Source organism: Sus scrofa, chromosome 3 (genome assembly GCF_054392235.1).
Source record: "Sus scrofa isolate SSC_HxYL_T2T_F1_AM1 chromosome 3, Sscrofa_HxYL_maternal_Yorkshire_Landrace_v2.0, whole genome shotgun sequence".
Lineage (NCBI taxonomy): Eukaryota > Metazoa > Chordata > Mammalia > Artiodactyla > Suidae > Sus > Sus scrofa.
Genome location: NC_139385.1, coordinates 115,924,752 through 115,950,907, shown reverse-complemented (window position 1 = coordinate 115,950,907; position 26,156 = coordinate 115,924,752). Strand labels below are relative to the sequence as shown.

Genomic DNA, 26,156 nt, shown 5'->3' with positions numbered 1-26,156 from the left:
GACCTCTGTTCTTCAGATCCATCAAGTTCATTCAATAGTATCTCTATCCTCATGTACCTAGAGCCAGCTCTACCACATATCTATGTAGAGACAGAGACAAAGGTAGAGAAGCAGGTTTGCCTAGGGGTGGGGGAGAGGGCGGCTGAGCTTTCAGGAGACTAAAATTTCCAGATAGGTATGGGCTAACGCAGAGGTTCTCAAAGCTTGATCACCTGGACAGCAGTATCAGTAACCTGTGAAATTTGTTAGAAATGCACATTCTCAGGCCTCAACCCAGCTGAACTATGTCAGCAGCCCTGGGGGTGAGGTTCAGTGTTCATGCTCTAAAAAAGCCCTCTCGCATGGTCCAGTGGGAACCAGGTGTCTAAAGGGGGTTGAAAAGCTGAGAGGGGTGGTTACGATGGGCTGTATCCTGTTGAAAGTACTGGTCCAGAGGAAAAGGCCCAGGCGGGCCATGAGGTGAGGAAGCATTCTCTTCAGAGAGAGGAGTAAAAATAATGATGCTCCTGAGAAGAGTCAAAATACTGTAGCTCCTGAATTTGGTACCAGGAGCCCATATGGCCTCCTGCTTCTGGTTCAGGCATATTGTCAGCCAGATGTACAGAAGTGCCTTTGTCTCACCCCATGTACAAAACTCTGCTTCTTAAATCTCCGGTATTTTTGAAGTGAAAAAAGGTGCTGCAAACCCCTGCTGACTGTGATAAATAAGGAAGGCTCTCCAGCCACTTACCTCTCAGACAGGTAGGCTGGGCCCCACCTCACCCTGGAAGAAGGTTTTAAGCCAGGAGCCAAGCCCTTTAATGGTTATGAGGGGTAAAAAAAAAAAAAAAAGGTAGAATTTCCATGTAAGGGCTACCAAGAATATAAGTGCCTATTTAATAAATTATTTTTTGAAATGCCTTTTCCATTTTGGTAATTGAAGTTTAAAAAATGTTTGGAGTACTATAATTATCATTTCTGGGAAAAAATACACATAGCAGTATTTTTGTTTTTGCTGCAGGTCAAGTTCTAGTTCAGGATGGAAAGTAAACACGTCCCTTTGCTCAGCTGCAGCTCACATATTTGTAGTCTCCGGGTGCCCTCCGGGCGGTCGCAGTGGACGAGGGTTTACGCTGTGGGTACACAAAGAATACAAAGACGGCATAGAAACGTGGGGCCCTTTCAGGGGCTCAGCCCAGAGAATATCTGATTAGAAAGTCGGTGCTGGAGCCGAAGGAATGGTCAGAAAGGCGGAGGAGCCTCCAGAGAAAGTCGTGGGAAGGGAGTGTGGCTGTTCTGAGAGGTGCTGACCACCGGGGTGGTCGGCAGGAAAGAGGCCCCTTCTGACCAGGGAGGGCCTGCAGGCACAGGGGAGGATGTCAGGAGGCCTTGGTTGGGGAGGTACTCACCTTGTCATTCTGGTCACTTTATGAGCAGGGCCCACGACACAACCTGAACACACAGCTAGCAGGGGAAAACTCTCCAGGTAAAACTACCTGCAAGGCAGCTTTCTTCCTTCTCTCCAGAACTAAGACCTGTCTCTCAAAATGTCTTTTTAAAGAAGGAATTCATGAAGGAATGGAGGCTGATGGAGAAACAGCACATGAGCACAGCTTTTAGCATAATAAGATGATGATGTGTGTTGAGTCTGCTAAGATACATATGCATGGGGAGATTTATGTCGTATTTGTGTGTTTCCTTTTTTGTTTGTTTGTTTTGTTTTTTTAGGACTGTATCCATAGTACATAGAAGTTCCCAGGCTAGGGGTCCAGTCAGAGCTGCAGCTGCCGGCCTACACCACAGCCACAGCAATGCCGGATCCCCAACCCACTGAGTGAGGCCAGGGATCAAACCAGCACCCTTATGGATACCAGCCGAGTTCGCCACCACTGAGCCACAGCAGGAACTCTATGTTTGTGTGTGTTTCACAGTCATTTTTATTCTTGTCAATAATAACAAACATTTAATGATCACATCTGTGTTACTGTGCCCAGGCTTCATGTTTGACATTAGGTTCAAAGCAAATTGAGAGGGAAAGTGAGCTAATAAGAGTGCTTACGAGTGTCCTGTGTGTGTGTGTACACATACATGTGAGTTTGTGTATTGTATGTTTATACACATACATATAATATGAATTTTTACATTTATGTAATTTATATATAAAATGATATGTCTGTTCTTTTAGTTTACAGACAGTCATGTTGAATAAGGATTTTTATGCCCTGTTTATTAACACATGGGTATACTGAGTATTCTGAGGTCTGACCCCAAACCTAGGCTTTCTAATAATTAATGATATTGATGATAAGGATTGCTATCATTTGGGCATAGCATAGGGATACTTGCAGTATTTATTATCTCCTTTGACGCTTGTACCAACTCTGAGGAAACTGACCCAGAGAGGTCAAAAAACTTGCCTGAGATCACACAGCTAGTTGTAGAAGAGCCAAGATTTGAGCATAATTGTTTCTGGCTCTCAGATCTTTGTGGTAAACCGGTAGCTGTACTAACTCCTGCAGAAGAAAGATAAAAAGTAACCTCTGTTAAATGACAAGTGCTTGGTACAAACAAGTAGTTTATCTTCAGTAAAACAGAAATTTAAAAGAAGAGAGGAAGGGGAAGAAAAAAATAAAAGGCCAAACTATTTTTTCAAAGATCTATTTCTGTGTTTTTAGCTGCATGGTTTTTTGTTTCCCCCAGAATGTGCAAACCCTCATGAGAACTACCAGTTGAACAGTAAGAGAGCCTGCTGTTCTTTCTTTGCGCTGCCGTCGTCAGCGGAGACCAGGCAGCCATGTCCTACAGTCCTCTACCTGTGCTTTATTCATCTGTTCTTTATTTTTGGCTGCACCTGCAGTATGGGGCAGTTCACAGGCCAGGGATTGAACCCACATCGCAGTTTGGGGCAGTGCCAAAGCCTTAACACACTGCTGTACTTCCTATCTGCTCTTTATTCTTGATGTGTCACTTTAAGGAACCTCTGAAGACATTAGGTCAGCACAAAATATTTGGAGTCCTTTTGAAGACTTTTGAAATCCATATACCCCTCTGGGACTCAGGAATCCTGTTATTGACAACATCACTGACAGAGCCCTTGGTTTACTGTCCTTGGCTTTTTAAAATCACATAAGGTCACTTTTCCTCCCAGACTGAAGGAAAAAGACAGGCCCCTCCTTTAATCCAACCATCATTTGTTGGTCTTCCTTAAACAAGCAGAGGCCAAGTGCCCGTGGAACCTGATTGCATAGGAAGAGCTAGCTCACTGGCTGGAGTGTGTTCCTAGGAGACACCGTCAGGACCAGATCAGGAACACCAGACCCTTCACTTCACCTCTCTAACATCTGACATGGAGTATATTGCCTCAAATCCCTGTCATGGTTCCACAGAGTAACAGCCAAGGAGCAGTATCCCTTCCTCTGTGGAGGAAGACTAGAAATAAGGAAATCGACCCCCCCCAAAGTCACAGAATCCTTCAGCACAATAGAGGCTTTGTTTGTGTTCTATAATGGAAGTTCCCTTCTGTTGACACGCCACCCTGGGGAGTTCTTCGTTTCTAATGTTTATGCCTCTCTGACATTTTCAGGCTGTTATGAAGATTCCCCTTAAGATGTTGCTGAACTGACTGTACAAATTTAGTTCATTTGCATTTTCCTCCTTAGTCATTTTGTCCCATTCTTTAATAATTTTTATTCCTTTTTTGTGGGCTTGTGTTTATGGCAAAAGGGGGCCACAAGGGATTCAGAGAAAGCTATATTTATTAGGTAAAATTAATCTTTCCGAAACCAATCTTCAGTTCTTTGAGCATTTATCCAAACTGTCTTTAGGCCTTATTTTATTAGCAGATTAAAAAAAGTAAGTTCTTTGTTATATTGTGAAAACTTGTTACCAAGTATGAATATATACATGTAATTATTTGACTGGCAAATCCTTCTGGAAGTAAATTGAATATGTGTTCCTAGTGTGGATTAACAGATGATGAAATGTCTGTGGACTCAAAATTCTAATAAACTTTCATAAGCTCTGATTTAAAAACCCCAGAGGATGCTGGAGTTCCCATTGTGGCTCAGTGGCTTAAGAATTGAACAGCATGTCTGTGAGGATGCGGATTTGATCCCTGGCCAAGCTCAAGTGGGTTATGCATCTGGCATTTCTGCAAGCTGTGGTGTAGGTTGCAGATGTGGCTTAGATCTGGTGTTGCCATGGCTGTGGTGTAGGCCAGCAGCTGTAGCTCCGATTTGACCCCTAGCTGGGGAACTTCCATATGCCACAAGTACAGCCGTAAAAATAAGCTGAAATCCCAGAAGATGCGTAAAGCCATGTTTGGGGTAAGTCTTCCTGCTCCTTACTCCCTCTACCCCAGCACCCACCACTAGATCCTAGAAACCCCCCTCAGCTTTTTTCAGTCCTTCCAGGAAGCTCTGACCTCTTTCAAGAAGATTCTTACCTGGAGGGTTTGTTCAGACACAGACTACCAAGCCCCACCCCCAGAGTTTCTGATTCTGAAGGTCTGATGTGTGCCTTAGAATTGCATCTCTAGTAAGTTCCCAGGAAAAGCTGATATGCTTGATCCATGGACCACTGTTTGAGAACCACCACTCTCAGGCAGTTTGTCTCATCTGAGGAATCTTGCTAAAATGCCGATTCTGATTCAGTAGGCCTGGCCCGGGGGGTCAGTGCTTCTGCAGCTGTAACAGTCTCCCAGCTGACATGCTGATGCTGCTGGTCTAGGGGCCACACTTTGTGTAGCAAGACTAATCAAAAGCATCATTTTCACCCCAATTCAGTAACATCCTGCCTAGAAAATATGTGTGGTCTGGGAGATTCCTAGAGGTACTGTGGGTTCAGCATACCATTTGGACCACTTATGGCAGGCAGAGATCTGGAGGGCTTAATGCTCCTTTGGCGTTTGGCCAGCTGCCGTTTTACCAGGATGTTTGAACATGCCCTTGGTGAAGCTCTCTTGTCAACAGAAAACTTCATTGTAAAGATTCCCATTTTGCTTGGAGGAGTAACACAGTGGTTCTCAGCCCTAATCACACAATAGAATCACCCAGGGAGCTATGGAAACAAACATTAATTTCCAGTCTCCTCCCCAGAAATTCTGTGGTAAATGATTTGAGGTGGGATCCAGACAGTGGCATTCCTAAAAGCTTTGTAAGTGATCCTAATGCACAGCCAGGATTGAGAACTACCAAGTTCAGAAATCGAAAGTTGCGGTCTTACATATCATTTAATTATTTTTCTTTACATTGGGCTAATTTATATTCCACTCTGGTGGAAACTAAATTTATTAGGTATTTGAAAACAATTTAATACGGCATGTTTAACAAACCACCGAGGAAAGGCTCTATGTAAATTCCATCGCTGTTAAATCCTAAATTCAGAGTAAAAGAAAGTACTGGGAAAGTACAGCTGGTGTTTCCGAATGAGCTGAAATATGAAATATTTCTGGGACTGTATCAACAAGCCTAATTTTTTCCCCTCGGGGTTATGGTTGTGCGGAACAAGTCTTCATTGCAAAGCTTGCCAAAAAAGGGTATGATAAAATCATGGAATGTGAATGAAAAGAATTCACAGTGTAACTTTAAAGAAGTCAGTCTCTAAATTTAAAAACATAGGGATGACATGTGTCTTGTATTTGTTATAGAAGTCTTCGGAACAAAATAATGTTGGATATAAAAAAGCTCTTTTATGTCTGTACGTCCAAGGAGCAAATGAGATGGGGAGGATAGCCAACCAGAGAGTGACGAGGACACACCCGAAGACCCTGAACCTCTTTATCTTTGTAGATGACCTTTACCCTCTGTATTTGAGCAAAAATGTAGCCATTGACTACATATACAAATACCAGGAAAGCCAAAGTTTCTTTGCCTTCAGCATTGTGGACTAGTATGAAGATTGTGTGTTGGAGGCTCTGCTCTTCCTCTGTGACCTTGGCCAAGTTTCTTAGTTTCTCTGTGCCTACTTGTCTGCCAAGAAGTGTTGCCGATGTCTTTCACATGGGCACGTGAAAGGGTCTAAGCACAGGGTGAGGTATGCTTCTCACATGCAGAAGTTCCCCGGTTGCTTTTGCTGCTCTAGCGTGATCATGAGACGCACATCCTTAATAAGAAACATCATCCATCAAAATATTTTTCTTGTAAGTCTTTACTGGTATTTTCTACCTGCAAATTATGCTAATTCAGATTTCTTCTTAATAATCATGAGAAATATTTTCTACGTGGAGAGTAGGCTTGTTCTTGCCTTGGAACCTTTATTCTTGCTATTCCCTGCATATGGGGACACTCCCCATATGCCCTATGACCTGTCTGCCTTCCTCCTCCTTTCATTCAGGTTTCTACGCAGGTGCCACATCCTCAAGAAAGACCAGCCCTCACCCACCTGGCCCCTGCACTATACCCACAGTGCTGATTCTGCTTCAGAGAATTTATCACCACCTGGCATTACGCTGCCGAGTTCTTTGTTTATTGTGTAACTCCTCTGGAAATGGTAAATCCAGGAAAGCAAGCACGGGCTTTGTTTTATTCCCTGCTCTAAGCCCTGTGCCTTAGAACCCCTGGCATGTGGAAGTCATTCAGTAAATATTTGTTGAATGAATGGGTGAAAGAAGGATTCATGGATTGCATCTCAGCTGATACCATGAGGAGGTCTGTCCCCCAGTACCACGGAGTGGCCCCTGTGATACCCTAGGCTGATGCCATAGCTATCCTGGGACTTTGGATTATAAAGGAGGAAGCCTGTAAGGGGGGGAGATTATCAGAGTGAGGTGTGGGAAAAACAGTGACTGCAGATTCTTCCCTTCTTCATGTTCTGCCCACTAAATTCTGTGATATTAGGTCTAATCTAAATTTAGGGTCCCTTGAAATAGCTCCATAGTTAGAACTACCACGGATTCTCTCGGAGTCTTGATGGGCTGCTTGTGCGTGTATGTTGTATACATGAGACTTAGGAGAGATTTCAGGAAAGTGCAAGAGTTCTCAGCAGCATCGACTTTGTGGTTGCCTACCTAATTTTACTAGTCCACTTTATGCTGCCTCTTTTCCATTAATAAGTGTGCAGCGTACCTGCTGTTATTTTTAAGTGACCATTTTTAGAGATTTTGAAGGAGGAGGAAGGCTTCAGTGTCAGATGTATGAGACGCTACAAAAATTAAATAGATAGAATGAGAATCTGGCAATGTAATTTTTTCTTTCTTTTTTTTTTTCTTGTCCCATTTAGTAGTTTTTCATTTGGCTTTGGTTTTATTTAAATCTGAGTTTAAACAGAAAACCTTTGAATGCATTTGCTACTCACAGATCATGATTGTACTTTTCCTGTTGACATACAGATGTGGAGAAAGTCTGCAACTGGCCAAGATGCAGGTGCACAGGTTAAAGTGACTAAGACTGATACAGACTTGCTGTTGTTACTGTAAAGTCAGTTTAATACCGGGTGTCCCTGTCAATATTTTAAGGGCTGACCTCTTAAAGGGAGATTATTAATATGATGAAACCAGTGTATTTCCCTTAATTACCTCTGTTACACGTGATACTGTCCGTTTAGTCTTTCTATATCTGGGGCAGCTTTTTTTTTTTTTTTTTAAAGATGCCAGTTGCAAAGTGTTGCCAGGGCAACCAGACTGAAAAGCTTGTTAATTAAGTTAAATATGATATATAGATTTGTTAGACACCATAGGGAAAGTGTCAGGAGAGGCTTCTTGTCAAATAGATAAAATTTAAACTTCAGAGGTAATGTCAGAAAATCCTTCTAAATGATAGAAAATACATGGTCTGTAGTTTTCTCTTTATTTTCTCCATAGAAAAGAGAGTAGAAACATAGGTGAACAAATGAAATCTACTGCAAGAATTATTTAAAAACAGGCTGAGAAAGAAGGTATTAGAACAACAATTCCTGATGCTATGGTAACCATAGTTGGGTTTAAGTGACAGGCTGATGACTGGTTGGGGGAAGGGAAGGATGCTGGCTGGGTAAGGGTTCTAGATAATCTATTGAAAGGTGAATAGAGGGTGGAAAGATGAGAAGAATAAAGCTAAGAAGGTTAACAATTACTAAATAAAGATTTAGATCTTAGAAATATAAATTCTTTGAAAGCCTCATTTTACAGTTTGCCAAGTCAGTATAACAGGCTTGAATCTTATACCTGCTAGTCATGAAGTTAATGACACAGCCTTGAAAAATAAAGTTAAAAACTGTTAGAAATACAAGGAGATGTTACTGGTTCATAGTAGGAGACTTTTATATATCCTTCTTGGAAATCAGATAAAAGGTGTAAGGTGTGGGTGAGCTGAATGTCATAAATAAGAACCTTGATTTAATAGATTTGCAAGTTTGTATCCAATAAACAGAAAATACATTTTATTTTCAAATACCCATGTATTTTAAAGTTGGCCATAGGCTGCATATGCATACATGCATGCCAGCAAAACAAAACATAAATTCAAGAAATTAACAGAAGTAGAAAATTACACAGTCTACATTCTCTGGCAGCAAGGCAGGGAAACTATAAATTAAACACAAAAGCAGAGCCAAAAAAAAAAATTTACCTGTACAGAAATTTAGTAGCACTCTTCTAAAAAGTCTTTAGCTAAAGAGATCAAAATTGCATTAGAAATGAGTTACACTGAGAGCAGTACATATCAAAAATTGGGAGTGGGAGGGATCGGGAGCTTGGGCTTACCAGACACAACCTAGAATAGATTTATAAGGAGATCCTGCTGAATAGCATTGAGACCTATGTCTAGATACTCATGTCGCAACAGAAGAAAGGGTGGGGGAAAAAACTGTAACTGCAATGTATACATCTAAGGATGACCTGACCCCCTTGCTGTACAGTGGGAAAATAATAATAAAAAAAAAAAAAAAAAGGGATTTCCCCCCACCCAAAAAAAAAGAAAAAAAAATTAGAATATAACCACAGCAGTATTTTATTAAACTATTAAAATCATAAGTAAAATTTTTTGCATTTCTGAGAATATAATAGTGAAATCAGAGTGAACTAAGCGTTAATCTTAAAACACTAAAGAAAAGCTAGTTAAACAGGAGTTCCCGTTATGGCTCAGTGGTAACGAACGCAACAAGTATCCATGAGGATGCAGGTTCAATCCCTGGCCTTGCTCGGTGGGTTAAGGATCTGGCGTTGCCGTGAGCTGTGGTGTAGTTCACAGATGTGGCTTGGATCCCGTGTTGCTGTGGCGTAGGCCGGCAGCTGCAATTTCAGTTTGACCCCTAGCCTGAGAACCTCCATATGCCACAGGTGCAGCCCTAAAAAAAAAGCCAGTTAAACAATCTGAAAGATAAAGAAGGAAGAAATTCAAAAACTTGCAAGAACCCATGAAAACGTAAACCACAAAAAAGAAGGTTTGATCCTTAAAGCCTGAAATGAATTTGAAAATCCAGATAAATTGATGTTTCTTAACTAATATATATTAGTACAGATAATTCTAAAAGAGGTAGAATACCTGAATAATCCAGTAACCAAAGAGGAAATCTGTCCTGTTCTCCTTTTAAAAAAAACATACCAAGTTGAGGTAGTTTCATAAGTGGGTTGTATGAAAACATCAAAGAATAGGTAATTCTTGTGTTACTTTAACTGCGTTATAGCAGAGAAAGAGGTAGAATGATAAACAGCTCATTGAAAAAGTTAGTGTAACTCTAAAACTGCATGAGGCCAGCACACACATGCACAAAAAAAGAGAGCTACAGGCTAATATTACTCAAGCCTATCAATTTAATACTCTTAAAATGTTAGAAAGTCAAATCCAGCTGGATCTTTAGAAACAGGGTTTACTCTAAGGACACGAAAATGGTTTAAAAAGTACTAATTGATTATAATAGTAAATTAAAGGAAAAGCCAGTATGAATCTTCAGAAAAGCTGAAAAAAAACACTTAATAACGTCTAATCCTCATTTTTTTTTTTTTTGTCTTTTGTCTTTTGTTGTTGTTATTGTTGTTGCTATTTCTTGGGCCGCTCCCGCGGCATATGGAGGTTCCCAGGCTAGGGGTGCAATCGGAGCTGTAGCCACTGGCCTACGCCAGAGCCACAGCAACACGGGATCCGAGCCGCGTCTGCAACCTACACCACAGCTCACGGCAACGCCGGATCGTTAACCCACTGAGCAAGGGCAGGGACCGAACCCGCAACCTCATGGTTCCTAGTCGGATTCGTTAACCACTGCGCCACGACGGGAACTCCTAATCCTCATTTTTAACATTTCTTAAATAACTTCAGACTATGGTTCAGACAAAGTCTGGTAACCTATGTGTATTACTAATGCAAGCCTTAAGAAATAAATCTCTCAAGGCTTGAGCTGCAGAGTACACATCAGTAGGTCATAGTGTTGGGACTGTTAAAAGAAAATTGAAGGGCAGAATAACTAGGAAGATCTACTAAGTTAAGTTTGAATGAAAACATGTTTTATTGAAACATATATTTGAAAAGTATGACTATATATACCACGTATCTTGCAGAATAAGAATGTAATAGAATGTGATAAAATAATTACAGTACATTAGCAAGAGTAGAAATTAAGTGCTATTTGAAATTAAAGTCATAACACTCTTATTATGAGACCATTTGTTTGTGTTTGCCAGTTAAGTCATCTCCTGTGTCCCCATACAGCCAAGATTCACATTCTCCTCTTTGGATCTTTTGATTAGTTCTGCCCACATTGATGGGGATCCAGGAGTATAATTCCTCTTCACCTAAATTATGTTCTCTTCTTTTTTTTTTTTGTCTTTTTGCCTTTTCTTGGGCCGCTCCAGTGGCATGTGGAGTTTCCCAGGCTAGGGGTCGAATCGGAGCTGTAGCCACTGGCCTACGCCAGAGCCACAGCAACACAGGATCCGAGCCGTGCCTGCAACCTACACCACAGCTCATGGCAACGCCGTGAACTCCTATGTTCTCTTCTTGAAAGGCAGTTGCTTGGGGTTGTAATATGAAAATTGGGGGTGTGCATCCTCTGTACATCCTGCTGCAACCACACTGGCCTCTTGCTCTTCTTAGGACCCGTGCAGGAGTGCTGTTCCCTCTGCTGGGGTGCTCTTTCTCAGACATCTCCATGGCGCACCCCCACCCCTTCACATCTGTGCAGACGTCAGCTTCCCAGTGATGCCTATTTCAACCAAATTGTAACTGCTCCCCCGCCCCCTTCTTCCATGCACTCTAATTCCCCCGGCTCTGTTCCCCCCCCCACCACAGGACTTATTGCCCTCTCCTACTATATATAGTTTGCTTATTTATGATGTCTGTTGTTTATTTTATGTCCCCCTCCATTGCATTGTAAACTGTATGAGGGCAGGGATCTATGTTTTCCTTGTGGTATATTCAAAGCTGTTGGAACAGCGGGTGCTCAATAAATATTTTTGAATAGATTTACTTGAACTACAAGTATGAAGGCCCTTCTCTATCTTTTGATTAAATAAGAAATAGACAAAGAAGATGGGCAGTGAAGTGAAAGATAGAACAGTTAAGGTAGAAAATGACCCAGGTACACTTTGTTTTGGAAGTAGATCTTCTTTTGTGATATAAAGAGCTAAGTGAACTGGAAGTGAGAAGGTCTGGATTCTCACTTCAGTTTTACCACTGAGTTTAGATCACTTGAATTCTTGGGCTTCAGGTTCTTTATCTACAAAACAAATTAAAGTTTTTAGTTTAGAAGGCTAAAGTAGCAGACTGCTTACATCTAACCCTGCTTTGTGATTCTTTGTGGGTTTTTCTTTAGGAAAAAGCAGAGCTTACCCTAGTACGACATGACATTATTTTCACCCAACGCTTTCTGAACTCTTTCCTCCCCAGAAGGTCATAGGACGATGATGATGAGCTTTTGGTTTACTTCAGGCATTTCTTCAGGGGCCTGATGTTGCTGTAGGTTTCTTAAAAGCTTAAACCAAGAAACCGAGCTGTGGGCTGGGACTCCAAAAGCTAGGGCTTTGCTTGATTTATTTTGCTTATCTCGAAAACGGAAGTGCAGCAATAGGTCAGTGACATAATTTTGGAGAAAGGAGAATGAGGTACATTTGATGGATCTCTGCTAGGGATAGAAACACACCAGATGTCAGTTAGGGAAATCACATGAGGATTTGGCTTCTTATCCATCATGCTAAGCTTCCACATCATAGAATTAATATCATCTTAAGACATTCATCTCAAAATTCAGAGCTTGGAGGTCAAGGTCCTCCTTGTTGATTGTCATGCACCTGTCTCCAGTCTTCGAAGTAGCCGTTAGTTCTTGATGGATCTGTTTTGGTGTTACGCTGTTTTCAAAGAATAGTCCTTAGAACTCCTTTTAACCTTAAAGATCTTTCCATTGGTCAGAGACTCCGTTCCGTTTTCGGGTTCTCCACGTCACATAGGCATCTTCCCTTCGCCTTTCTTCATCCGGTCCATGTACTGGACATGGACTGTTCAACACAGGCGAGGGGACGGGACGATGGAGGCAAAGGCAGTTTCCACCTCTTGTTCAGGCATCAGGACAGGTCTCTGGAGCAATTTCCAAGGGAGCCTCGGCTGAGTTTGCGGGTCTCGGCAGATTCCTCTCCTCTCCTCTCTCGTTGGTCAGTACTTCCTCAGGACCACCGAGCTTCTGAGGAAGCGGCCCCATGATGCCCCTGGGCCTGTGCTAAACTCTTTCTCTCCCATTTAGAAGAGAAGCCAGACTGCTCCAAGGCCCGCTGTGAAGTCCAGTTCTCTCCACGTTGTCCTGAAGACTCCGTTCTGATCGAGGGCTACGCTCCCCCCGGGGAGTGCTGCCCCCTCCCCAGCCGCTGCGTGTGTGACCCCGCGGGCTGTCTGCGGAAAGTCTGCCAGCCGGGATACCTGAACATACTTGTGTCCAAAGCCTCAGGGAAGCCGGGAGAGTGTTGTGACCTCTATGAGTGCAAACCAGGTATGCAGGGGCGTGGTCCCGGCAGCCTTGCTGCCCTGCATCAGAGGGTAGCTGCCCCCCCCATCCCACCCCCACCATGTGGGCCACTGCAAGCCTTCTCCTTTGGGCTAATGGCAGCCTGACTTCTGCCTTCCAGTCAGAGTACCAGATAATCTGCTGGTACATAAACACCTTCAGACAGAGACCCTGTCTTCTCTTCTCTTCATCTTTTTTTCTTTCAAAGTATGTGTGATGGGGGACGGTAGGGTTAAAATTTATGGCACTGTGGCTGCCTGCGTCATCCCCTTAGAGAAGGCCATTGCCCTCGTTTGCAGATATATTTGTCACTTTAAAGTATTACATTTAAAAACAATCATCATACATAAAGCAGAAAGTTATTTTTAGAGAAATATATGCATCAAAATGCCAGACATTTAATAATGAAATAGCCTCAATCTTTCTCCTTATCAGCTCCCCACCATCCGTCCTTTGACTTTAGAGCATGTGCTAAGTCATCTTTGACTATTTGCCACATTTGTTTTTTTGTCATATCCCAGCTGTCTCTTGCTTTAGATTATTTCTAACATCCTTATTCTTGTGACTGCATTTCTAATGTGGTCTGTGAGTAGGTCTGGACTATAGTGACTTCCTCTTTGAGAGTTTCTAAACATTGGTCAGATTTTTTTTTTTTTAACTGCTACATGAACGCTCAAACCAAGCAGTCCCTTGTTCATTTCTTGAACTGTTCTATCAGAATTGCTTCTGGCTGACTGTCTCCATCTACAGAACCACCATCGGTTTAACTCTCTCTGCATCTTTATCATAACTCTTTGGTGTCTCGTACCTTGCTTTTCTTGCATAGAAGTTTTGGGTCATAAAGTTCTCTAATGTTGACTGAAATGAAAATGCTTGTGCTAAGACAGGGTTCCAGGAAGCAAGGAAAATGCAAGTATTTAAAAAGCCAGTGTTTCATTTGGGAACTCAAAGTGCAAGTAAATGTAACAGTGAGTGGTGCCTGTGTTTGCCCCTCAGTTTTCAGCGTGGACTGCAGCACTGTGGAGTGCCCCTCCGTTCAACAGGCCGTGTGCCCCCTGGATAGCTACGAAACTCAAGTCAGACTCACAGCGGACGGTTGCTGCACCCTGCCAACAAGGTCGGTCTATCATCTGTTGATTATCAAGTTTTCCTCCTCTGTCTTGTGTGTTAGCATCACCAAAGGCACAGTTGCAAGCAGGCAGTCTCTTTTCCCCACATGCCAGGGAACCCTCCCATCCTCCTCTTTCTGTGGAGGAATCACTGAGCTGTTGCTGTAACTTGATATTTCCATGTATCGTTCCTAGGGTCAGGGCCAGGTATCCTTCGGTTAGGGTGCCTGAGCACCTTTGCAGGCTGGCAACTAAACAGGCAGCTCGCCCCTGCCCCCCTCCCACCACATGTAGCCAGGGAGGCAGCAGGCAGTGAGGTATCGATCCCCAATGGGTATGTCATCTGCTCCTCCACAGTGGGTCTTACAGGTGCTTAACCATTGAGTCCGGTGGGGTGAAACACTGCCTGAGCCATGGCATTTTTTGTTGTTGTTGTCTTTTTAGGGCCACACCTGCGGCATATGGAGGTTCCCAGGCTAGGGGTCGAGTCGGAGCTGTAGCTGCTGGCCTGTGCCACAGCAACAAGGGATCTGAGCCACATCTTCGACCTACACCACTGAACGAGGTCAGGGATCGAACCTGTGTCCTCATGGATGCTAGTCAGATTCGTTTTCGCTGAGTCCACAACAGGAACTCCCTTGGTGTTTGCAATCACATATCTACCCAGACCTATCACTTGCCAAGGCAACAAGGAGTTTAAATTCCTGTATAGCTTTCTGGAGTAAGGAACACCTCTTTGGCTTGGTGGGGAGAAAGCTGCTGTCATTTTAGTCAGAGTAGCAGGACATCCCCTTAATCCTACAGGACCAGGCTTGCTCCCGCACTCAAGGGTCTCCAGGCCTTGTCCCAGATAGTCTTCAGAGCAGCACCACGGAGCTGGCACTTTGTGCTTTGCTTTAAGGAAAGCCCATGCTTGGACACACGGGGTTTACCTTGTTTCCCTGGCTGAGGTGCCCTCCCTCCTCCCTGTCAGGTCCTCTCCTCCATCTTTCCCAAGTCATGATTTTGACTAAGTCATCTCATTTCTTTCAACTTTTGCTACCCAGAGTTAACATGGTGCCTTGCTTAACTCCATACATATCTAACCTCCATCTCCCTCAGTACCAGTGCCCGGCATTGAGCATCTGTGTTTGTTGCATGAGTAATTGTGATCATAAAAATGATTTGCTAAGATAGGAATATAGATGGTCTGTAGTTAAGGTATCAGTTATTTATCCATTATTGGAGTAGACATCCAGAGTTTGTTCCAATAATTACTTTTTTCATCTTTCTTCTCTTAAAATACATTAATTCTGTGGCATTTCCTGGCCTTTGTCCTGTCAGAAGCTGTCGGATTCTCTCAGACATATTTTGCATAACTTGCCCTGTCCTTTATGCTATATCATAAACAGATGTGAAGATTTTTGTGAAGGTAACATACAGTGGCGCAGCACTTTCTTATGACATTACGGTGTGATAATTTATGTAAAGATTCTTGCAAAGGGTTGAAGTATTGTGCAAACATAAGGTATTTCTCATCAGTGAAGGGGGAAAATGGAGCATTACTAACAGTGACAGATGTCCCTTCAAGGCCTTCATGAAAAGGAAGGTGGCACATGATTTGAGAGTACCTAATTAATCAACACTAAACCAGTTGTCAATTCACAAGACCTTTAGAGAGGAAAAGGGGTAATTCTCAATTCACTGTTAAAAGTGTAATGCCCCGCCCTCTGCATGTAGGAGGCACCGTAGGCTATTTTTTCAGTCACTCTAGAGGACTGAAATGGATAGAAGCCACAGGAAGACATATTGAATGTCAGTTTAAGAGAAAAAAATCCTCACAACTAATGATGTTCAGTCTTGAACTGAGCTGTTTCCTAAGATAAACAGAGCTCCCTGGGGCTAGAGAGACTTCTTTCTGTCTGGATGGCCACCTTCCAGGAATGCTTAGAAGCATTGCCTTGGGAAGGAGGTTCAAGTAGATGCCTTCCGTTTTATCCCCAAACTTCTGTGAGTCTTGTAAACATAAACCTTAGGGTGGTTATTATGGCATTGACCTAATTTTGACTTTGACCTTCAGAACCAAGGAATGGTCAGTTAAGGGTTCCTCTAACAAACACGTTGGAAACATGGAGAAGCAAGCCATTCAGAATCCCATGGTAAATTATTTGCAGGGAAGGGATACGTTCTCACAGCTCTTTGGTTTCCTGTATTTTAAATAGTCAGTGACCCTTCCTCTCCTGCTGCCCCTTCTCCATATACATCCTGTGTTCCCACCTGAACTAGCCGCATACCCCCACCTCCCAAGCTCTCTCAGGCTTTGGGCCTTTGCATTTGTGGTGGCCCCTTCCCTTCTACTAGCTTCTTCTCTTTCAAGACGACATTTCCTTCTCTTTGAAGTGCTTTTCAGTCTTCAGCCTCTAAAGATGCCGTAGGTGTCTCTCTGCTCCCTTGTAATTTAATTCCCATGTATCACTTTATCATAGCACTTTTCACAATGCATTGGAATCATTGTGGTTTTTTTTTTGGGGGGGGGGCAATCTTCTCTACCCTGTGTGCTTCTCAAGGAAAGGAAGTATTTTATAGCCTCCAGTGCATTGAACTGAACTTGATGTAAAATGTCAACCTATGTGTATTGATGAATGAATGAACGAACAGGCCCACTATTGGCCATGATGTTGTATATGTTGAAGAAGAGAAAAATTATCTTCCTGCCATTGTGTGGTAATACTATTCCTTGTCTCACTATAAAACCCTTGCAATTTTCCCCTCAACCCCCTTCTCTTTGGCCAATTGCAGAAACCCTGCCCTCCAAGCATAGGTTCACCTCTCCAAGCATGAGATGCCTTTATCTCTCCATTCTACTTTCATTTTATAGTATTATTCATCCTGCAGTACCCCCAATTAAATTCCACTTTATCCACAAGGTCTTTGTTCTTCAACCAACACCCATCTCGCTCCCTAGGTACTTCCAATATATCCTGTCCATGTTGCCAACTAATCATATACTTCCTTGCATTGTTTTATAACTGTTAACGTGGGTAAAGTCTTGTCTCAACTAAAGGACGTTGCTACAGGTCAGGAATTGTGTCTTCTTTCTTTTCCTCTTGCTATGCATCAATTCTGAATGCATCAGGAAATGCAGGATATATTCAGACTATGACTTAACCTAGTTGAGCATATGAAATGGGTTCCCACTTATTAAAGAGGATGACAGGTCATACTTTGACAAAAGAATAAAAACCCAGTCATGTGAAAGCCGAAATAAAACGAGACCCTAACATGTAGTAATAGTGGCAAAATGTTAAAAAGAAAAACTGTATAATTTTATCTCCTTGTGTGTGATCCATGTCAGAGGTTTTCTCTCTGAGACCATGATTGGGTATAAAGAAGAGCATTTTAGGATGTGCAGAACCCTGTTATGATTGCGTGTCCTTTTCTAGCATATTTATAAAGAGCAGTGTTAACTTAGAGCTATTTGAAATCAAAACTGATTATGTGGAGAATTCAGGGGGCAAAGGGTAAAGCATCAGAAACTTTAGAAGTAAAGGTTTACTTTAGGTAGAATTAGGTGGAGGTCACAGCCCCTTTCTTTGTAAGGATTTATTATACCTGCATAAACTAAAAAAGGAGTTTGTGGACATTTTGCCCTTCATCTTAAAGAATTAAATTCTTCCCTACTTCGTTTCCATCCAATTGGAATTGCCATTTGCAGCGAGACTGTGTCACCCATTGAGGCCCCTAACTGCCCTATTTCAGAGTGAGCACCTGCTCACTTTGTGAATTTTCTTTTGGGTTGCCTGTTTTCAGTCCATTTATTCATTCAGTTATTCATTCGTCGAACATGAGCTGAGCTCTTCCACGTGAGAGACACTTCCCTCTAGATGACCTTGTCATGCATGGGTCTTTCTTTCCACTTCCATCCACCCACCTCTGCCCTTTCCGAGTATAGATTGGTCCTTTGCTCCTCGCTGCATCTCTGCTTTTCCTTAATGGCCCATCCTTCATTGTCCCCTCTTTTCTCCTGAACTTCATCCTGTTTAGACAGCCTTCTTCTGTGTGATATAATTAACTTGTCACCATGTTTAATTCTTTCTTCCCTCAGCTTGCTTTAGGTTTCCAAGCACCCTGCCGTTTCTCTTCATCCTTTTCTCTTCTGTTGGTGCTAGACTATGCTGTGAGGTATATGGCAGCTCATCACACCTATCAGGAGGTAGTAAAAAGGAGTGAGACTTAGTAGCTCTGGGCTTTAAACTGGGGCTGCACCCTGCATGATGCCAAAAAGGAAAAATGGGACTCTCCATGGGGTTCAGGACACCTTATGGTCTTTGCAAGACCTTTCGTGAATGTGAGCATACCAGTGCCTCCATGCAAAAGGAAAGTAACCAAGAGAAAGTTATGTCCAATGCCTTGATCCCAATGATGTCTTTGCAGGGAAGGAAAACAAAAGTCTTTAAGTAACATGTAGGTGGCAGTAACAAAGACATTTTAACTTGTAATGTGCCTTGCTGTTTACAAAGCTTTTTTTCACTTTGGCTGCTCTTATTTGTCATCTTTGTGACTCCAGGAGGAATTTATAGCTAAGAAAACAGGTAGAGAGTAAGTGACTTGTGCAGAATCACAAATGTTCTTTGGTACAAGAGACAGAGCAGGTCCAAGTCTTCCACCCAGGTTCTTTACTTCAAAGCCCTGTATGTTCCACTACATTTTTAAAGCAGTGTTTTATTGGTGTTTTTAATTCCAAGAAATAAATCAATGAATATGAATGTATATCTCACCATCACCTTTGTTTGTATCAGCATATTAACACAATATACGAATGTTTCAGTTACTCATTGCTGTGTAATAAGCCACCCCCAAAAGTAGTTGCTTAAGACAACAAAGATGTATTATTTCTCATGCCTCAGCGTGTTAACTGGCTGATTCTTCACTTGTCTGCTGGCAGGTCCCCTGGGGCCAGATGGTCTAAGGTGGCATCACTCATGTGTCTGGGAACTTGGCTGGAAGGGCCTGTTGCGCTCTGTGTGGTCCTTCACCTTGGCTGCTCCATAGTTGGTAGAAGCGAGGGAAGAAGCAGCAGAGCCTTCAAAGAGACCGAGAACTTGGAAGTCACACAGCATGACCTCCATCACATTCTGTTGGTCAGAGCCATTCACAGTGGGGCCGGGGATTCCACCTCTTGCTGGGAGAAACTGCAGAGAGTCTTGTGAGCGTTTTTAATCCATCATAACATACATGTCACCAAAATAAGTGCCCTTAGGTTTCATTTCCTGAGTGTAGAAAGTTGGCGGAGTGCTTCAGCTCTGTGACCTTTTTTGCAAAGACTGATGTCCTTCTGGCCCTGGAGCTCTTTTCCTGCTTCTCCTTTTACTTGCCAGAGAGACATTCACCTGGGAGTGAATACATGATTTAGGAGCCTCTGAGCACCACCCCAGCTTTAAGCATCATTTAGTAGACCATTTTTTTTTAACTCCTTATGGAATGTTATGCCTACCTAGTTAAACTTGGCTTTTCTCTCATCACACAATAGGGAATGCTATTTTTGGATGCCACAAGATCTGCCTGCTAAAACCAGGTTAATTTAAAAAACAAAAACAAACAAAAAAACTTTCAAAGTTATGCATAATAATTCCCCTCTGGAGTTCCCACTGTGCTTAGAGTAGGTTAAGGATCAGGCATTGTCTCTGCAGCGGCATGGGTTTGATCCCTAGCCCAGTGCACTGGGTTAAGGATCCAGCATTGCAGCAGCTGTGGCCATAGGTTCACAGCTGTGGCTGGAATTCTTTCCCTGGCGCAGGAACTTCCATATGCCACAGGTGAGGACAGAAAAAGAGCATAATAATCATAATTTCTCTCTGTAATGGCTGGTCATGCTGTGGTCATCTGAGAGAAATGGAGCCACCAGACGTGGTCGGAGGGCAAATCCTGCCTCTGTGCATCCCAGCCCTGTGTTGGCCCCCTGGCTGTTTCTCAGGAAGAGAGTTCCCTGATGACACATGTTTTTTCTCTACACGCCTCACTCTCTGCTGTCCCCAATGTATGTGCCTCATTTTACAGTTTTCCCTTTGCTTCTGTAATGTTTCACCAGTCTTTTTATTTTTTAAAGTTTAAAATTTTTTTTTCTGTTATAGTTGATTTACAGTGTTCTGTTGATTTCTACTCTACAGCAAATGACCCAGTCATACACACACACACACACACACACACACACGTATATATACTTTTTCTCACATTATCACCAGTCTTTTTAGATACAAGTTTACAGGAGAGGGATTAACTAATGAAAATTCTAAAATGTAGTACCTCTACTGTATTCCCTTTCACTGTTAAGTCAAACAAGCTTTTCAGTACCCTTATGCCTTTTGATTTATTATGTAGCTATTCTTATATTTTTATTGAGAAGATGAACCGTTGCTCATTCTAAATTTATTTTTTAATGAGTTTTGTTCCAAACTTTTTGTTCTGAAACATTCTGATCGATTTCTGTCTCTAAATATGCATGTCTTAATAGTTACTGAGAAAAATCAAATGCAGTTATTTTGAGGTGGAAATAAATTAAGTCATTGTTTATAATGTTCAAAAACTTAAAATAGGGCTTCTCCTGGGTTGTGTGCAGTGTATCAAGCCAGGTTCCCAAGCTCCCTCCTGGCTCCAGCCTCACTCTGACTAAAGGGTCTGATTCTTTTCCAGAACCTATATCCGGAACATTTATATCTCTTGCTTTCTGAGACTCTTTACCAAAAATCCTCATTTATTTTTAAATCAAGGTTTGAAGCATTTTCAACTTTTTTTCTTCGTCCAAAGTAATTAAAAATTTTAGATTATCTGTTAGCTCAAATGTTGACTAATATATGGTTTTGGTTTTCACTAAAAGGTTTAGTAGAACGTCTTGAGCCAGTTAGATTCTGAGTAGAGTTCACTGAAAATGTGGCTGAGCCTGAATCCCAACGCTCCCACCCACAGGAGGCAGGTTGTGTGGCTCTCCCATTTCAGGAAGGGTCCTGCCTGCTGAGCGGCAGAGCCACTCCTTGTGAGCACAGATCACCAGATAGCACCATCCTGTGGCCTGAGCTCACTCTCCACCGGCCCCTCTCCTGCCCCACCACGCAGGAGACCTAACATTCTACATCCTATACTTTTTGTGTTATAGTCTGTGAGCAAATGTGTATGTGTGAGTAGACCCTTCAGCCGCTAAAGAGTATTCCTCCACCCATCACCTGGTGCCATGCAGAGGGGGCTGGATGCTCAGTGCTAGCATCCAGGTCCACTTCCGCATGAATCTGGACAAGCCTCTCACATCAGCCAGGTCTGTTTTCTTACCTGTGAGAGAAGGAGGGGAGGAAGGATTTGATGATCTCAAAAGTAACTTCCGCCTTTAAATTCTGTGACTTTAAAAATTCCCAAACTCTTTGAAAGGGGAAAAATGCCCCAATCTGCTGGTGATTAAGAGACTCCTGGGAAAGAAAGAAGGAAATTTTTAGAAAATCCCAGGACTCAGAATAGGAGAGATATATATGGTTTACATCCTGATAGGAAGGGGATAAAGTCCAAAGAAAGTCACAAAAGAAGTACAAATACTCTCTTAAAAAAAAAAAGGCAAAATGAAATGAATTTTTAGTCTAATAATTTTATTAGAGTAACAGTTTAAACCAGGATAATCAGAACTGGTTGAACTGTGAAAGCTGAGTGATAATCCAACAAAATAGATGCCTCTTGGTTAATGGCTAGTTGAATATTGCTCGTTCCTTCTTTTTTTTCTTTTTTTTTTTTTTAACATCTATAAATAGATAGTCCCTTATATAGCAGGAGCAGAGACTGTCTGGTCAAAGGCTGAATCCATAAGATAAGGATTTACTCTATTAAACTGCTTTCTAATAGGATGTGGCTATCTCTGCCTGTCAGCCTGCCTTGATGGGAGTGTCGTGGGGAGGGGTGATGCGTACCCCGGTACTCGCTGGCATGCACTCCATCGGCCTGTGCACGGCTGCCGGCTGGCTCCCACACCATACTTGTACCTCTTTGTCCTCAGTGACTGCTACCTTACTTTCCTTAAGGTGAAATCTTTGTCTTCCCCGTCACTCCTCTTTATCCAGCTTCTCCATATTTTTCTTTATTTCACACTAACTTGTATACACACACAGACACGAAGCATTATGTTTGTGGAAGACTTTTAGATTTTCTGTTCCTTATTTTATGATTGGACGATTTCTTTCTAAGTTTCAAAAAAAAACCCGAAGTCTACTGAGTTCAATTCCTTTTCCCTTCTGTGAGCCTCAGTTTTATTTCTGTCGTGTAAGACATTGACCTTAGACGACAATTTGCCATGCATACCTTGTCATATCATAACAGCTCCCAAAACTGTAATTCTAGGAAGGGAAATAAGGTAAAAGTAAGGATGCCCGATCTTCGCTGTATCAGTAAGATGCATCGGATATGCAGCCCATGACCAGAACAACGGCCATGAATTCACTTTTCTTTTACCACAACACCTAGAGAGTCATACTCTGAGGTTGAAAACTCAGGATGCTTAGTTCTCATTCCTCCCGATTCCTTTGTGCTCTCAAGAAAATTTGTCTTGTTGGTATATGTTATATTGTGACAGTGGAGTCCTAGCCAAGTGCTCCACTAAATTCTTATGACTAAATGTAGATATTTTAAAAAGAAGCTCTCCAGGGTTTCAGAATTTACCGCCCTAAATTGACTCATCCTGGATGAAGCCAGCAGAATGGAATCTTTGGCAGGTTGTCCATTCCCTTCAAAAGCACTTGAGTTGAGTCAAAATTAATCTAACCACAAAGCTCTAGTGAGTGAAAGCAAGGTGCAGATTTGAAAATGCTCAGTTAAATAGCAAAGACTCATTGAGGACCTCGTGGAAGACAGCGAACCCTGGGCTTGGTGTGAGGTTTGGTGATGAAGAAGATAAGGCACCCAACACCTTACAGATGCCATTTCTGCCAGTCTCAGAAAACTTTCAGACCTTTGGAAGGTAATAAGGAAATACACACACGCAGAGTAATCTGCCTTCCAGAAAGGAAGCGATTAATAGACTGGCTTTCTACCAAATAATGAAAACTGTGTTTAAGAAAAAGTGATGAAGTAACAGGCAAGCTTTAAATCCACACTGAGAAATCGAAGACCTCAAAAAGCACACACCCATATAGAATCACTGATGATCATTTTTCATATCCCTCCGTGTCTGCCTGTGGTTTCAAAGCGTGGTATCTGCAGGTCCCATCTTACATAGAATTCCCATCTTACTCCTCTGCTCTGTTAATGTCTGCTTCTGAGTAGCAGTTTTGGAGGACAGTGTTGAGCCCTTTAACTGTCCCTTCGGTGTTACACTTCGATGTGGGTGGTTAAGCTTTCCAGAGTTCCCTGATCAAGTCTGGTGTCCAGAGCCTCTGCCTGTCGTTCTGCTGGTTGACGCCTTTAGGAGGGTGATGGGGGGCAGGAGTGGTAGGCTGGAGGATTGCACGAGAGTCAGGAACACGCAGGACAGAGCTGTCATCACAGGCACACCAGCACAGACAGACATGGAGGTCAAAGCCCCAGACTTCCTGCAGGTGGCTTGGAAATGGCAGGTTTCTTCTCAAAGCTCAGGGAGCCCTCTGTAGTTGTTCTTTGAGACAATGTTAAGTTCTTTACATCATCAAATAACATTTATTGTAGATCCTTATGCTTTTAAGACTGTGCTAGGTAATTAAGTTGCTTGTATCATGCTTACTCAACCAGTGAAAATTGTCCCTGAATAGTCATTTTCAAAAGGACTTTATCGAATTAAGAGCCTTGTAATTAATTATCATGTCCATCTGTTCCCAAGACATTGTCTTGAAGAAGATGGCACTTACTAACTAACAGTTTGGGTGTTTTTTAAAAAGATTAATCTATTAGTAAACAAATTTCTCTACTTCAGCTTACTCTTTGGTGGTTGCCTTTAATTTGAATAATTTATCCAGCTGTTTTCGGGGAATAAGTAAAATTAAGTTATACACTGTAAAATATGCATTAGCATAACACAGATTTAAAACATTCCTGACTCTTGACATGCTATCATGGTAGCATTCTCTTTGTTTTTAAACACATGCAGAAAAATTTGGAAATATATTTGAAGCCTGCCTTTCTCAACTAAGAAAAGAACTTCTATTCTGTTGCCCTCTGTCACAGTAATTTTTGGCCCAAAAGAGCAAGTCAACTCATAACTAAAAAAGCCAGAGTCTATATTAAACTCCAATGTTTTTAAAACAAAATAATTGTAGGAATTCCATGTTATTATTGGACTTATCCCCAGAATGAAGAAAATATGCTTTCCTAGAAGTAAAGCCCTTGCCCATTGGAGATGAACTATCTCCCTCGTAGAGTTTAATTTGTCAGTAATTCGCTTCAGATGTGTAAGCCCTGCACTTCCTATACCAGGGCCTAATGCCTTTTGTGTTTCGCCATGCATTTGACCAGTGTCTAATCTTACTTTATATTTTTTTCCAGTCCTGAGCCAGAGCTCAGGGCTCTCGCTCAGAGGCTTTTCGTTTGATCTGAGTAGGCCTGGCCATCACCAGGCAATGGATACACGGCCCTCTGACTTCCGTGGAAAGCCATAACTCAGCTGAATTCCATAAGACTTTCAATTGTGTCGGAAAGCAGAATCCACAGCCTTGATAACATGGAACCTCAGAGGGCTTTCCCCCCAACCCTCACTTGATACCTCATCAGGACCCAGAAGAACAGCTCCAGGCAGTTCTGCAAAAACATTTTGTGAAGTTACTTATGTAACTAATAAGCAAACATAACATGTTAAAATCCTGCCTCTTGTGGAAATGCCAAAAGCAGCCCCAGATTTTGTGGACTCTTGTTTTACTCTTCATTTGCACCTTTACATTGGATGTAGGTGACATGACCCTTCATCACTGTGTAGACACAGTTTGCAGAGGGTTCAGGGTTATGTGTGCCCAGCAAACATTTAACGGCTTGACTACAGCCCGAAGACGGAGACACCTGGTTTCTCTTGGACTTCGTGCTCAGTCTATTCTGAGTGTATCACACAGACAGGTGCATTTTAAATGACCTTTTCCTGATTTTTCCTTTGCTTGTATGTCACAGCTGTAGTGATAGGATGGTAGAGTACTTCAGTCTCCACAACTAGGTCATGGATTCTTGAAGACTCTTAGGACACTTCCTAAGACATTAGATTGTGTACTTCATAAGCCCCCATCTCATCAGTGCCAGGCACAGGTAAATATTCAGTGTATGCTTTTAGTTAAATATATAGATAATCTGGCAAGTCCTAACATAGAATCCCATAGTGGTTTTGGTTTGTTGAGAGGACAGATATTTGAGTGTTTATCACATGTTCAGTGTTATGCTAGCCTTGTAGAAATAAAACATACTTATGTCAAGGAGCTTACAGTCTAAAGGGAAAGCACACATGTAGATATCAGTGCAGTTTGAAGTGCTGTGTTCTTTAGACATAGAAGTGTGCAAAAAGCAGTGAGCTTTGCAGGGCAAAGAGATACTGATTGATTCCAAACTGTTGGATTTGACTTTTGAGCTGAGTCTTTAAGAATGAGTCAGAGTTCACCAGATGGAGAGAGAGGAAAGGGCATTCTAGGCTATTGCAGTGATTGATTTTTAAACTTTTAATGTCTTGCAACTTAAAACATGAGCACTAATCCCATCTATATAATCCAAGAAAAAAGATGGAATTCATGGCAATAGTGGGTTTTTGTCCTCAGATATAACCACCCCTTTGTAAGACTATGTCATTGGTTGAAGATATTTAGTACTTTCCTCTTGCTTTCAATAACAGATATTTATTGGTATAGTACACAAGGCCTGTTAGCACTCAACCCCAGCCTATCTCACTAGCTGTTTTTCCTGCATGTCTACCTACAGTGTCCCCTAGTCCCCATCCCAACTCATAATATGCTCCTGGTGGCTGAACTGTTTTCTCCCACCTAAACACACTGTATTCTTTCTTGCCTCCATAAATGTTGAGTCAGTTCTTCCCGCTTCCTGGAATGTCCTTCCCTCCACCCTCTCGTCCTCATGTTTGGTGGACACGTCACACGTGTGCCCAGTCACACTCTCCTAGTCTAACACATACACACACACAGTATCAGCTCTTTGTGCCTCTAGTTAGAAGCATGACCCTTGGGGTTGAGTGGAGGTCTTGAGACACACGAGGGAATCCAGTAT

The 26,156-nt window shown here is 42.3% G+C and overlaps 1 protein-coding gene across 6 annotated transcripts in view; it reads left to right on the top strand.

The window, feature by feature from the left end:
* CRIM1 (cysteine rich transmembrane BMP regulator 1) overlaps window positions 1-26,156 on the top strand; it is a 204,024-nt gene that overhangs the window by 75,999 nt on the left and 101,869 nt on the right. For all 6 annotated transcript variants that reach the window (XM_085019582.1, XM_021087637.2, XM_021087640.2 and 3 more), the window contains 2 exons: window positions 12,622-12,864; window positions 13,876-13,996. In XM_085019582.1, coding sequence (XP_084875708.1) covers window positions 12,622-12,864; window positions 13,876-13,996 — 364 coding nt within the window. The remainder of the gene's footprint in view (window positions 1-12,621; window positions 12,865-13,875; window positions 13,997-26,156) is intronic.